Here is a 13,458-nt window from a genome sequence, read left to right as displayed (position 1 = left end):
AGGGTGGGAAAAGCCCTTTGTGGTGATCGAGTCCAGCCATTCTCTTGACTGTTCCAGGGCTGGTGCTAAACCAAGCTGCTCAGCAGCTGCTCACCTGTGCATACCAGCAGAGGACCAGAGCACCAGTACAGTACAGCACAGGTACAGCTCACTAGGACCGCACGGGCATCGACTGAGCCCGCCCCGGGCCCCGCGCCGCTCGGGGACGCCGGCGCGCAGGGCGGGCTGCGGCGGCGCGGGGGTGCGCGGCCCCTTTAAGAGCCGCGCGGCCGTACCAAAACAAAACGGCGGCGCCGCCATTGGCTGCCCGGCGGGCACGTGGCGCACAGCTGGTTTCCTGCGGCCGCGCGCCGGTGGCAGCCCGCGGCTCCCGCCGCCACGGCCCCGGCCCGGCCCCGCCGCCGCTCCCGCTCCCTTCCGCCCCCTCCTCCTCCTGCCGCCGCCGCCGCTCCCATCCGTGGGGCGACGCGACGCGATCTGCCGTTCCGTGTGCCGCGTACGGCTCAGCTCGGCCATGGCGCACTCGGCACCGCTCGGCCTCCTGGAGCAGGGCTGCCCCATCCAAGTGGAGCACGATCGGAAGCGGAGGCAGTTTACCGTGCGGCTGAACGGTAAGGGACGGCGGTGTGGGGCTCCTCGGTACCTTCTCTGCTCCTCCGCTGACCCTGTCTCTACCTCCCTGAGACGTCCCAGCTTCCCCAATGCCTGCAAGCCCACATTTGCCCCCGATTCCTCCCCCCCTTACTGCCCCCCCCGACACACTTTTCCCCCGATTTGCCCTCTTTTCCCCTTTTCTTCCTCCAGATTTCCCCCTTCGCCCCCCATTTCCCCCTCCCCGATTTCTTCCCGTTTTTCTCCCCACTATTCCTCTCCTTTTCTCTCTTTTCCCATTTTCTTCCTCCCAATTTCCCTCTTCGCCACCCCCCATTTCCCCCTCCCCGATTTCTCCCCCTGTTTTTCTCCGCAGTATTCCCCCTTCCCTCTTCTCCCTTCTCCTTTTCCCCACCTCTTGCCCCTCCGCTCCGTTTTTCCTCTCCTTTCCCATCCCCCACAGCCCTCCCTGTATCGCTGTGTCCCAGAGCACTCCATACGCTCCACCCTGGTCCGCCTCCACCCCGCTGAGCCCCCAATGCCTCTGGTTCCTGCTGATGCCTCCCCTTTTCTTCCTGATCCCTTTCCTGCCTTGGGGAGATCTGGTTTCCTTGGTTGGTTGGTGCTTTGTGGAGTCGCTTTCTGGCAGAGGCAGGCTGGGGGAGCGCGGCTCGGCCCCCCCAGGATCGGATGCCTTTGAATGATGTAGATGCGCTGCAGCTGGGGGAGGACGTTCCTCGGTTTGGGTGGTTTTTCTGATAGGATTCCTGCACGGAACGAGTGGCCCACGAGGCACCTAGTTGGGGAGCGCTTACAGCACGGAGCCAAGTTGCTATCAAGCATCTGTGGGACCAGAGCTGTGGAGATCTGGTGACACTGTGACCCCCCCCCCCAACATCTCTCTCACTTTTCGGATGGAGGGAACACAAAAAGTGGGTGGCACTAAAATTTCTGTGTGGCAGGCTGGATTCTTTTCCAGTCCTCCTCGTAATGGTTAATCCCAACTATTCCACAAACCCAACTGAAATGGGTAGTTCAGGAATTGTACAGATTGTGGGAGGCATTCACAGTAAAACAACAGGAACAGGCTGGATTTTATTTTAGAGTCTTCTGCCCCTCCCTCTTCTTCTTTTTTTTTCCCCTTTTATTTTTTTTTCCCTTCAACCACTAATTACAAAGTGCAGGCTGGAGGCTCCACAGTGGTGGAGCAAGGAAGGAGGAGACCTACGTGCTGGGTGCGGAGAACACAATTTCACCAGCTGCTTATTTCAACTAGAGAGAGATCAAACGAGGTCCCAGGTGACAGGGTGTCCCTGATGCTATTGTGAGGGCTGTAAGGCAGCCTCTTAGCTGTAAGTAAAGTTCATCTGTGCAAGAAAGGGAGAAGAGAGCTAAGGACCAACAGTCATTAAGGAAATGGAATCACTTTATCGTGGTTTGCTGAATAAAACCTCTGCCAGCCACAACGTGGGCTGAGTAGCGTTTGGTGGCTGAGTGAAGATGAGTTGGATCTGGTGAGGATGAGCTTTGGGAGTGAGAGAATCAACTGTGGGACCCATGGTGGGAGTGGACCACCATGGCCTGGGGAAGCCACAGCTTTCCCCAGGGTTGTATCTCTGTGATCAGGATTGTGTTTGTGAGTTCAGGGAGGCTGAACCCCAGTCACGTAAGGAGACCGAGCTGAGCAGTGCCCTGCCATGACAGTGTTCCTGCTGCTGGGCTGACTAACATCCGTGTGGGGCAGGTGATCCATCTCTCCTCCTTATTGGGCATTGACTGGTAACAGCCAAGCCCTGGAGAGTGGTCAGAAGATAGCAATGTCTATAGGAGTGCCTGGCAGGGTGTTTATTTCCTGCGCTACTCTCTTCATCACTCCCACTCCTGGCACCGTGAGCATCAGGCACTGAATGTTGTGGCAGATTTTCCTTGCCACACGCAGGGGAACAAGAAATGGGCCAGGCACAGATTTTAGCATCGATGTAACCTGCATGTCCCTCTGAGAGCACTTTTGTCCTGCATCACTGCACTGTGGCAGAGATGAACAGCAACCTTGCGGGGCAAACCCACTGCTTGCCGGTGGGTTTGAGGGCCAGCGTCCCGGGTTAGGGTGGATCCCTCCCCCGGTAGAATAAACTCACTCCAGCATGGATTTTTGGAAAGTCAGGGGAAAATGAAATTGTATTTCTTATAGTTTAAATATAACAATGTAAGGAGAACAAACTACTACAGAGATACAGTAACCTTAACAAAGACGGGGAAGGCGTCAAGCAGTGGCAAAGCAGCAGCAGCCAAAACAGTGGTGGGGGAAGATAGCAGCAGGCACAGCAGAGGCAGCAAGGGAAAGGTACAAGCTGCGCTTCCAGCTCTTGATGCTCCAATGGAATTACATTAACTTATCCATTGTTGTCATTATATGGCCTATCCCTAGAATGTTCATCTCTCCGCTCAGAACTTCAACCTCTCAGTTTCTCTGCTCCAGGTATTTTATGTTTGAGCTAGAAATCTGCCTCAGACGGCCACAGCCGACTTGTCTCTGGTGTCTTGGTCCTAATTTCAGGTAGATGTTGAGTGTGTGGGTGATGCTCTGGGGAAACAAGGTGAACTGAGGAGCCAGACTTTGCTTGTCTCTAGAGATAGCTGTTCTCCGGGCTGAAATGGTGGCTTGCAGCAGGGCCATGTCGAGTAGAAAGTGTTCAGTGGTGATACTCGGTGTTGAGTAGAAAACGTTCAGCGGTGATACTCATATGTAAATCTCTATAATGAGACCTGAGACACTGCAGAAGCTGTGAACTAGCCGTGAAAGTGTGTTCAGCATCATCCTGTGTTCCCTTCTGCACCCTTGTGTAACCTCACGTCGTGATTCTGTCCTTGTCCACAAGGAAGATGAATTGCGTTTGACATGTCATGGACTGCCTCATCTTTCCCTGCTCTGCTCGTTGCTCTTCTCTCCCCTTGTTGCTGGATGTGGCTCCTAAAACTTCAACAGAAACAGCTGCTGCACTTTAATGCGTTCCCCTTTTCCTTGCATCCTGAATGCAGAAGCATTGAGAAGCTGGAAGTAAAGCTGATTATAACCAGACCTCACTGAGCTTCGTTATCCCCTCTGAGAGCAGAGCAGAGCAGAAGGAAGCCCAGAAGAACTGGGTTTGCAATCGGTTAAGATGTGACTAGCACAGGAGCTCGCCAGAAACCTCCCTGTGCAGCGACTGTGTGGAAAACATTGATTTGTCAAAGCTAAAAGCTTCTGTGGCACTCACGCAGGCTGCTTTTTTTTGCCAGGAATAGTTGGGAGGTTTTTTGGGTTTGAAACAAAATTTCTGGTCGAAACAAGAAACCCAAAGAGACTCCCACCTCAAAGTAGCTGGCCAAGTCGGTCTGGCTGCTGGCACAGCTGCCTGGGGCAAGGGAACACCACTTTTAGCAGCAGCTTTTTTGAGTACTTCAGCATAAGGCTCTCTGGTCAGGAGATGGGATCACCACAGGCACCAAGGAGCTCTGGTTCCTCAGGGATGTGTGGGCTTCTTGCACATCCACACTCCCATTCATCCAATGGATGGGTGCAGGAAGCAACGCTTCCCAAACCTCCCACACCTCCCCAGGATCCAGTGGCTGGAAGCTTCTACTCTGCCTGCTGTTGATCTGAGTCTTGGGAGCTTCTTATCAGGATTCCAGGCTTAGGTTCCTTAGGAAAACTGGAGCAAGTTATACTTTGCTGCTTTCTTCTGCTGGGGCAGATGCTCTCCAGGAGAGGAAGGCTGCTGAGTTTGCAGTGAGGACAAAACAATCTGGTTGCTGTACACTGCAGCAAGACATGCCCGCTCTTCTTCCGCACCAGAACCAGCTTGAGAGTGCTCCTAAACAGGAAACGGCTTCAAACCAGCGTGCCCCTGCCACTGCTGCTCCTGCAGGCGAGGCCCCTCCGTGACGGCTGCGCCGTCTCCGCTCGGCTCCGTCTGTTGTCCTCTGTGTTTTCTCTCCGTAGTAACGTGCCAGTGCCTCCCTTGGGAGCAAGGCCAGCCCGTGGCGTGCAGCGAGCTCCAGCCTGGGATGTGTGAGCTGGTCAGGACGTCTCGTCCTCTTGGCAGCTTTCAGTGGCCACCTTTTGGCTCAGCAGCCCGAAGAAGCCGAGCTGCTGCCTGCCTCTGGGTTTTCCCGTGCCCGAGTGTGGGGAGCGGGGCTGGTGCCTGCTCTCTCCCCCTTTGTTCTCAGAAAATGGCTTTGCAGCAGTGCCCCGAGGAGGCTGGAGCTCAGGGGCTGCCTCTGAAGCATGCTAAGCTTAGAAACTGCCCACAGGCGGCCAGCCCTTGCCGAGCCCTTATTCTGCTCTGGTCGAAGGCACACGGTAGTGTATTGTGGGCTTCGACTGGCACAGAGGGACAGGGAGAAGGCCTGGGGTTGCAGGGATGGGTCCTACCGTGCTGCCAGTGCTGCAGCATCCCCTTGCTAGCCTGTGCATGCCCCAGTAGAGGGAATCAGCAAAGCATGGGCTGGAGCTGGGTGTCTGTATCTTCTTGGATGCCTGCCATGTCCCTCAGGGCTGGCACCAGGCTCGCTGCCTGTTCCCCCAAGGCTCACAAGCTGCCTGGCTTGGGGACTCGTGTCTGGTGGTGTGGCTGAGCCTGAGACACAAGGACCTTGTCCACCCTACATGGGTGGAAGTTCTGTGCCATTGATCCCAGTAGAAACCCTCCATGGTTAGCAAGACCTGGTCTCTCACTCCACTCCTGGAAAAGCTTCCTCTTCCCTATGCACCCTGCGATTCCAGAGAGGGAAGGCTGGAGACCAGCTGGGCTGCCATTGCTGCCATTTCCATCACAGCCTCCTCTTGCTCCTCTTCTTGCTGGGCTGATTTGCATTGACTCAGACTTCCTCACTCTCGATGGCCTTGAAGCCAAGGGGAGTGTCTGGGTGCCAAACACTAGGAGCAGACTCGGGCCAGCCAAGACCTGGGCTTGTTTTGCCAAACTCCCTCTGTGCAGGCTGATAAAATCCCTGCCTGAAGTTTAAGGAGACGAGACAGACAGACAGGAGACTGGCTCGTGGTGTCCCTCTTAAAAGCCATGTTTTGGTGTTCTGTCTGCCTGGGTGCCCTCTCCTTTGTGAGGGTTGCAACAGCTGGGGCTGTGCTGCTTCTGTGAGGGCTCAACGCTGCTTCCAGCTCCCCCTTCTTTGCAGTGTTCCCTTTGCTGGGATCAGCCTCCCAGCTCCAAGGTAGCATGTAGCAGCAAGGCTGGCTTATTGCAGTGAAGTTCCTGTGTTTCCTCCCTCCCCCATCTCTTCTCTCCAGCCCTGGGGAGGCCTTTGGATGGGAAAACAAGGATTATGTCTACAGATGCTCATGGAGAGCCCTGGAAGAGTCCTGGCTTGCAGGCACAGCCTAGTTCACCTGGCCTTTCCCAAAGGCTCTGGGCCCCAGTAAAGATGGTGTGGAGAGGGTGTGCAGAGCAGCTGGTTTAGAAGGAAATGTGCTTTCCTCCCAGATGGTCCTTCCCCTCCCTTTGAGCTGTTGGCCACCTGCAGCTTTGCTCAGCAGAGGAATAGGAATCTCAGTTTCCAGGAGAGGCTGTTCCTGCAGGACCTGAGCAGTGAGCTGGCATCTTTGTGGAAGCAGGGCTGCCATAAGCACACAGCCTGGCAGCAGATGGTGGAGAATCCAAGTGGGATGTTGTCTCACAGGACTGAAATGAGGAGACCTTATTGTGGCACTTCAGTACTTAGAGGGGCCTATAAGAGGGATGGGGACAGACTTTTTAGCAGGGCCTGCTGTGACAGGACAAGGGGTGATGGTTTTAAACTGAAAAAGGGGCAATTCAGAATGGCTATAAAGAAATTTTTTTTATGCTGAGGGTGGTAAGACACTGACCTAGGTTGCCCAGAGATACCCCATCCCTAGAACCATTCTAGGTCAGGTTGGACAGAGCTCTGAGCAACTTCAACCTAGTCGAAGGTGTCCCTGCTGACTGCAGTGGGGGTGACCTATGTGCCATTTAATGGCCCCTTCCAACCCAAACTTTTCCATGATTTTATCAAATCCTTTCAGATCCTGTTTGTTCCTTTGTTGATCAGGGCAGTCCCATGTGCCCATCTGTGCCCACCTTCTGGATCTGACTTGGCATATTCTTGCTCAGAGGGCTTGCAGAGAGTGTTTGTGGTGATCTTTGGCTGTCCCCTCTGATCAGCTCCTCTTGCAGTCTGAGTGCTCATCCCACAGCAGGGAGCTGGAGACAGGGACTGGGAGACACCCAGCCCCAGGGCTGTGCAGGAGTTGAGGATGAAGCAGCAATCTCCTCTCCAGCCATCTGTGTCACCTGCAGGGCCTGCCCCAAACCTTGTGGTCTTGACTGCATGTGCTGGGTGGTTCAGGGCCCCATCACTAAGGTGAGCACATACTGATGTATTTATGTACTTAGCTGACCTGAGATGTTTCCCTCAGCATTGGCAGCACTGACTTTCTCTGCAAAGCCAGCTGGAAAATCCTTTGGACCCATCTGTAGGCTGGTGGTACCCTGCAGTTCCTGTCCCAGCTGGTTTTAGAGTGCTCCTGTGATACAGCAACTACTGAGGGCAAGTTTGTCCAGAACAGATCTGAGGCACTCCAAACAGTGCATCATTTTCTCTTTAAGATGCATTTGTGTGTGTGACACATCATGTGTATATATATATGTTTTTAGTTTTGTTTTGTTGGTTGTTTTTTTTTAATAGACCTTTTACTCTCTCATCACTTAGAGAAGAATTCAGTTCTAAACTTGTCAAAGCTTCAAGCAGAGGCTATGGAAAGTTTTGGCCTGGGAGGAGAGCAGAGTGGGAGGCTGGAGCATGTGAAAACTGCTGCTACAAGACAGTTTTACAGCCTTTGGTGCTGCCAACTCTGCTGATGGCACCTCTAGGAGATGTGTCACCAGACATGTTATTTCTGATGCAAGGCCACCTTGACCTAGGTGGGCTTTCTCTTCAGGGAGACAGGTCTGTGCTGCTGGGGAAGAGGTGGCCTTGCAGCTGCTCCCTTGGCTTTTGGCTTTGTTTGGGTGCCTGGATCTGCACAGGGAAAGGCTGAAGTACTCCCTTTTCCCCCACAAAGATTTACAGTTCTAAAATGGGGCTGTAGGATTTCATCTGAACTGATATTGGTGCTGGGGAAGAGGTGAGCACTCCTTCAGCCCCTTTCCCATCCAATTACCTCTGCCCATTCCATAGGTTCACCCCAAACTCTCTGTCCTGAGAGGGGGAGACTAGAAGAGCTTGGCTTTGGTGAAATGGAGGCTGAGAGGGACAGGATTGGTGCCTGTAAATACTTGAGAGGCTGGCAGCAAGGAAATTACTTATGCCCACCCAAGAACAATGTTGGCACAAAAAGGAGTGGGTAGAGACCAGCAGAAATGAAAGGCTGGAAATGTGAAGGTTTCCATCCAATGCAGGATTGAGGCTCTGCCTAAAAGGAGCAGGAGCAAAAACTCGAGCTGCTTCTCTTGAAGCACAGAATTCAAATGGGCTCATTTCTAGTGCCTCTCAAATACAGGGAGCAGGGGGACTGAGCTGGAGTTGTCAGTTGAAGTGCAAGAAAATAAAGTGTGCTGAGCTCAGCTAGAGCAGAACATAAATGCAGGTGGGCCCTGCAGTCCTTCACCCTCCAATAACCATTGGAGTGAAAGGAAAGGTTTCCATTATTTTAGTTGAGCTTGTCTCTTTGATGTTTAAACTCACTTTGAAAGACAGAGGCTCTCTAGAAAGGAAATATTTGCTTTTGCACTGCAAATGGAAGCTCAGGTTCAGCAGATGAAGCCGGGGGGGATGTTATTAGCTCTTCTCTGATTTACATGTTGGCTGAAACTTTTTTTTCCTGTAACTAAACTGCTGTGAGAAAGGTCAGGGTGTTGCAACAGGAAGCCTCTGTGTGTGTGCATGTAAATGTGTGTGCACACAACCTCCCTTGCACCCCTGTGTGCACTTTCCTGTGTGTTTGTGGGACTCCTCTCAGCACTTTGCCCAAAACATGTCAATCCAAATGCTGCAGCACCATGCCAGGTAGTCTTGTCCTGTTTTACATGTCACAACAGAAAACCTGTGCTGTAGACAGAAAAGAGTTGGCCATTACTTGGGTCAGCTTTTTACTATTTCCCTCATCAACACATCCCATCCCTCCCTGCCAGCTGCTTTCCTGCCTAAATGTGTTGTGTCAGCACCTTAGCCCTTACTTCACAGCTGGGTTGGAAAGGTCCTGGAAAAGCAAAGCAAATCCACCTCTGCTCGCATCATAAGGGAGGGACCAACAGGGACATCCAAGTGTCACCAAAAGCAAAATCTCTGCTGAGACTTTGCTCTCTATGAGACTCCCCAGTGCCACAGCCATGCCTGTAAGGAGCCCTCTGAGGGCTGCTGTCGCAGTCCCGAAGCTGCTGCCTGGACACATGCCAAGCCTCTCTGCTGTCTGCATTTCCAGGTTGCCATGACAAGGCAGTTCTGCTTTACGAGTACGTGGGGAAGCGCATTGTGGACCTGCAGCACACAGAAGTTCCAGACGCCTATCGAGGGAGAGGAATAGCCAAGCACCTTGCCAAGGTATGGCCTCGGCCCCCACCGCTCCCCTGGGCAGAAGATGGCCCTGTTCCAGCTGGAGACCCTGGCTGAAGCAAGGCCCCACTGCTCTGGTGTTGCATGCATGCACCATGTGTGCCCCCCTGCCCCAGTGGGAGATGGGATGTGGCTGGCTGGGCAGATGGAAATCCATGGTCAGACATTCCTATTTCTGGCAGTGAGAGGGGCTGGGTGGGTGCCAGCGTGTCCAGCTGTTCACCCACCTGCTTAGCCCTTTGCTCCTCACAGCAAGTGGCCCTTGTGCCCACCTTGCATGGGCTGATGCAAAACCTCTCCTAGGGGCTGTACCTCCTTATCTCAGAGCTTCAAGGCCTTTGTAAGCCCTTTTTGCTGTCTGAGGCCCTGCTTTTGAGGCATGCAGCTGTGCAGGGAGAGATGAAGAGCCACGACCACAGTCAGGGTCAGGGTGTAGGGCAGTGTTCTGAGGTTACAGCTGCTCCCTGGCCTTGTAAACCAGGGTATATGGGTGACAAAGGTGGCCTTTGTGATGTGGCTGGGTCACCTGCATCCACCAGGCTGGAGAACTCTCCTGGGGAGTCCCTGCACACCTCTGGTAAAACTGGAGACCTTGTAGCACTGTGGAGGCTGTGGCTGCCCTAGCTGCTTGTGAAGTATGAGAGTCCAAACCCCTGCGAGGCTCCAGAGGGAGAGCGTAGAGTGGAGGTGCTGGTTGTAACCCATCTGCCTTCTGTGGTTGGTTGCAGGCAGCCCTGGACTTCGTGGTGGAGGAGGACCTGAAAGCTCACTTGACGTGCTGGTACATTCAGAAATACGTCAAGGAAAATCCTCTGCCGCAGTACCTGGAACATTTGCAGCCTTAAAGCAGGACTGCCCTGGCGCCTGCCTGCCCCTGACTGTTCAACGCGGCCTTCGCTTCTCTGCGGTCTCAGGAAAACCCTCTCCCACGCTCACAGCTCCATCCGTGTGGTCCATGAGTGTGGGCACAACCTCTTCCACTCTGCCCACTTGTGAGTATGGCTACGGCGCTTGGGCCAGGCTGGCTCTGGGCACGCGTGGTGCCCCCTGGTGCTCTTCCCAAGCCAGAGGGTGGAAGAGGGTGATGCTTCCACCCAACGCTATCACAAGACCAAGGGATGGCTTGATCTGCGCCTCATCTTCTCCCCTCTGCTTGGTGACTGCTGTGAACTCACCGGGGGATATTGGTTAGGGGTGGCTGTGGAGTACCAGCCCCTCTTTCAGCAGCTGGGGGAGATGCTGTGAATTCAAACTTGTGGGACAGAGGGAGGTGCTGGGGGAGCCCCAGCCCAGTGGCAGATTCATGCCCTGTAGCATCCCTTGGGCACTGAGCCGTGCACAAGCTCGCGTGAGGCAGAGATGAGAACATGTGGGCCCTGGTGGCACCTTGGGGGCTTTGCCATACCTGGCATGGAGACATTGGGATGGTGACACATTTGGAACTAGAGACAGGAGCCATATGAGAAGGGGACTTTGGCCACAGGGGTTTTGGCAGAACACATGCAGCAAGAGCACGCAGAAGAAGAAAGGCAGCTGAGTTGCAGACACTGCTCCTTGGAGATGTCAGCTCCTGTCCAGCTGTATGCAGTCCCAGCATGGCATCCGTGCAGAGTTGTGGGCCACCATTCCTGTTTCTGCTTCCTGCTAGTGTGGACACAGCCTGCTCAGGGAAAGAGCACCAGCCCTCATGGCCCACCCTAGCTGAAGCAACGGGAGCACATCCCATGCTTTTGCAGGCACCAGCGTGGTTTCCTGCAGCTGAAGAGGAATGCTCCCCCATCTCCCTGTGTGCACCCCTGTCTGTGCCCTTGATTGTAAGGCATGAGCTGGCATCACATCCTGAGAGCAACATGGGTAAGGCCTCGGGGACCTGCTCCTGGCCCACCTCCAGGGCTTGATGCTAGAGCCACCTGCCTCCGTGTGGATGCTGATCACTGCTCCTCATGGCCTTTGGAAAGAAGCCCTGGTTCAGGGCATTACCCGTCTGCTCACCAGCCTCCTCTCAGCTCTGCACTTGGGGTGCTGGCAACATTGTGGAGCCCTCAGCCAGAAGCAGGAACCCTCTTGTGTTGTGCTGTTACCTCTGCAAATGATGACTCTTTAGCACAGCTCATTGTTGCCACAGATGGATGTAGAGGTACCACCACAATGGCAGGGCACTGCCTGGTTCTGGCTTGCTGCCTTTCCTGCCTTGCCCAGGCTTTCCAGGACCTGAGCTTAGCCCCAAGAGCATCTCCTCCCAAGCTCTCAGGATTTTGCAGCTGGGCTGAACTGTAGTTAAGGAGAAGGCACTGCCAGCCCCAAGCAGCTGCTGGGGGTTGCAGCCAGGTAGAACAAGATAAGGAACCTTTCACGCAGAGGCCACATCCAGACCAGCTTATCTCAGTGGGGACTAAAGTTTACAATCTGTGCCACCGATGGACTAAAGCCCTGGACAAGAGGCAGCTCGGCCCTCTCCCAGAACCCAGTGCAAAGTCCATGGTGACAAAGACAAAAGCTCCTACAGCTGCCTCTTCTGGTTGAGTTGGTCAGAGATGGGGACCCCATGCCTGCTGTCAGCTAAGGAGGCCCTGAGCTGTTCCTTCCAGCCACCAGGTCAAGGCAAAGCTCTGCTGCCTGCCTGTGCTTTTGGGCTGCTTGCTGCCAACACAACACAGCTCTGCCCACAGGCTTAAGGAGAACCTCTCAAACTCCATCCCTGCCCTGCCATACCACAGGCCATGAGATCCCAGCCCATGTCCACCACCTATGCCCTGCAGCAGACCCACCTCCAGCTTCTGCTGCTCAGGAAAGGCATTGGGTTGAGCCCTGATGCTGCCTCACGATTCTGCCCTCTTGCTGCTGATTTCAGCCTGGGTGCGACCTTCAGGATGGTTTAGAGATGCTGGGAAAAGGTTGCAGGTAACTAAAGAAAAGAGGCTCAAGAGGACATCTGGGCTGCTAAATGTTCACTCTAACATGCACCACACTAACATCAAGTTACAGGAGCAAGGCTGGCTCTGTTACAGGCAAGTGATGACAGCATTGTCCATGCCCTTGATCTCAAGGTGAAGTCAAGGCAACATCATCTTTGTCACAGCCAGGCTGGGTGCTAGGAGTAGATATGTGCCTGGCTGCCTCGTGGGAGCAATGGTGTGAGCCCAGTGCAAGCCTCTGCCCTGGTTTTGAGCTCATGTCCACTGTGTCACAGTTCCCACAGGTACCTCACTGTGTCTGCTGCATGAGAGCAGCTCGCTGGAGGATATGCTGTGGTCCCAGCATCAACGCCTGGCTCTGGAGCCCTTTGTGCTGCTCTAGCAGGACCCTTGTCCTTCCCAGTGCTGGATCACAAGTGGCAATTGCTGCCTTAAATCAGGCACAGCACAGGTTTTGCTGCTGCTCCCCTTTGAGGTGCTACAATCCCTCCAGTGTCTGACCTGATGGAGGCATGTGCCAGCATCTGTGCCAAATATGTCACTGCTGTACCCATCCTCTACCCTGGCCTTTCCTTCCCTGTGATCTTTGATGTCAGCAAATAGCAATACCCACAGGTCACCAGCAATGCTGTGGTCCATGGTGCTCCTGTGATCTGGCACTGCCAGGCAGGAGATGGCTGAGGGAGGTGGCTCCCTCAATGTTGAGCAGCCTCTGCCTCTTCCAGCTGGTCTCTGCAGGAAGGAGCTTTGAGCCTTGTGCTGCCCCTTGGTGCTGACTGAACGTGGAGGAGTTGGGGGTTCTGAACTCTCCAGCAGCAGGAGTGCGGAAGTGGTTTGGTTGGATATTGATGTCCCCAAACCCATTTTATCTACAGACCTTGGTGGGTGGGGAAGTGCAGATTGTTGTCAAACCTGCTTCCACATCACCCAACTTGAAGCACCCCCATCCTCTATCCACTTTTCAGCGTCGTCTTCCTCTGTCCAAGGTTTCCACTCTGTTGAACTCGGCGGTTACAATGTGCCTTTCCTTCTCAGGACCTGTTACAAATGACCTTTCTTGCTTTTGTTTATGTCTAACATTTATCTTTCTCCCTCCCTCAGTCATGCTATAAAACATGACCGTAATGCATGGAATACAATACAATAAAAAGTGTGGCTTAACTGCCCCGTGGTGCTTCCCTGTGCTGCGCCTGGGGAGAGGCAGGAGGAGCTGCCTGCACAACCAGGGGGGGATCTGGTCTCCCCAGATTTGGACTGCCATAGGTCAGTTTGGCAGAGAGCCTGCTGCACAGGTCCTGTCATAGAATCAATCAGATTAGAAAAGACGTCCAAGATCATCCAGTCCAACCTAGCACCCAGCCCTGTCCAGTCAACCAGACCATGG

The 13,458-nt window shown here is 54.1% G+C and overlaps 1 protein-coding gene across 1 annotated transcript; it reads left to right on the top strand.

Moving 5' to 3' along the window:
• The first annotated feature begins 349 nt into the window (after nt 1-349).
• NATD1 (N-acetyltransferase domain containing 1) lies at nt 350-13,239 on the top strand. The gene is made up of 3 exons (XM_064153591.1): nt 350-611; nt 9,029-9,147; nt 9,888-13,239. The coding sequence occupies exons 1-3, from the start codon at nt 515-517 to the stop codon at nt 10,002-10,004; spliced, it is 333 nt and encodes a 110-aa protein (XP_064009661.1). The 5' UTR covers nt 350-514; the 3' UTR covers nt 10,005-13,239.
• The last annotated feature ends 219 nt before the right edge of the window (nt 13,240-13,458 follow it).

Source organism: Pogoniulus pusillus, chromosome 13 (assembly GCF_015220805.1).
Source record: "Pogoniulus pusillus isolate bPogPus1 chromosome 13, bPogPus1.pri, whole genome shotgun sequence".
Taxonomy (NCBI): Eukaryota; Metazoa; Chordata; class Aves; order Piciformes; family Lybiidae; genus Pogoniulus; species Pogoniulus pusillus.
Note: the sequence above shows the minus strand (reverse complement) of the source record. Positions and strands in the feature narration are given on the sequence as shown.

Bases quoted from the DNA above. Each gene is read 5' to 3' on its own strand.
- NATD1 (XM_064153591.1), top strand. From the start codon at position 515: ATGGCGCACTCGGCACCGCTCGGCCTCCTGGAGCAGGGCTGCCCCATC. The intron at 612-9,028 runs GTAAGGGACGGC...CTGCATTTCCAG, and splicing joins GTTTACCGTGCGGCTGAACG to GTTGCCATGACAAGGCAGTT. The intron at 9,148-9,887 runs GTATGGCCTCGG...GGTTGGTTGCAG, and splicing joins TAGCCAAGCACCTTGCCAAG to GCAGCCCTGGACTTCGTGGT.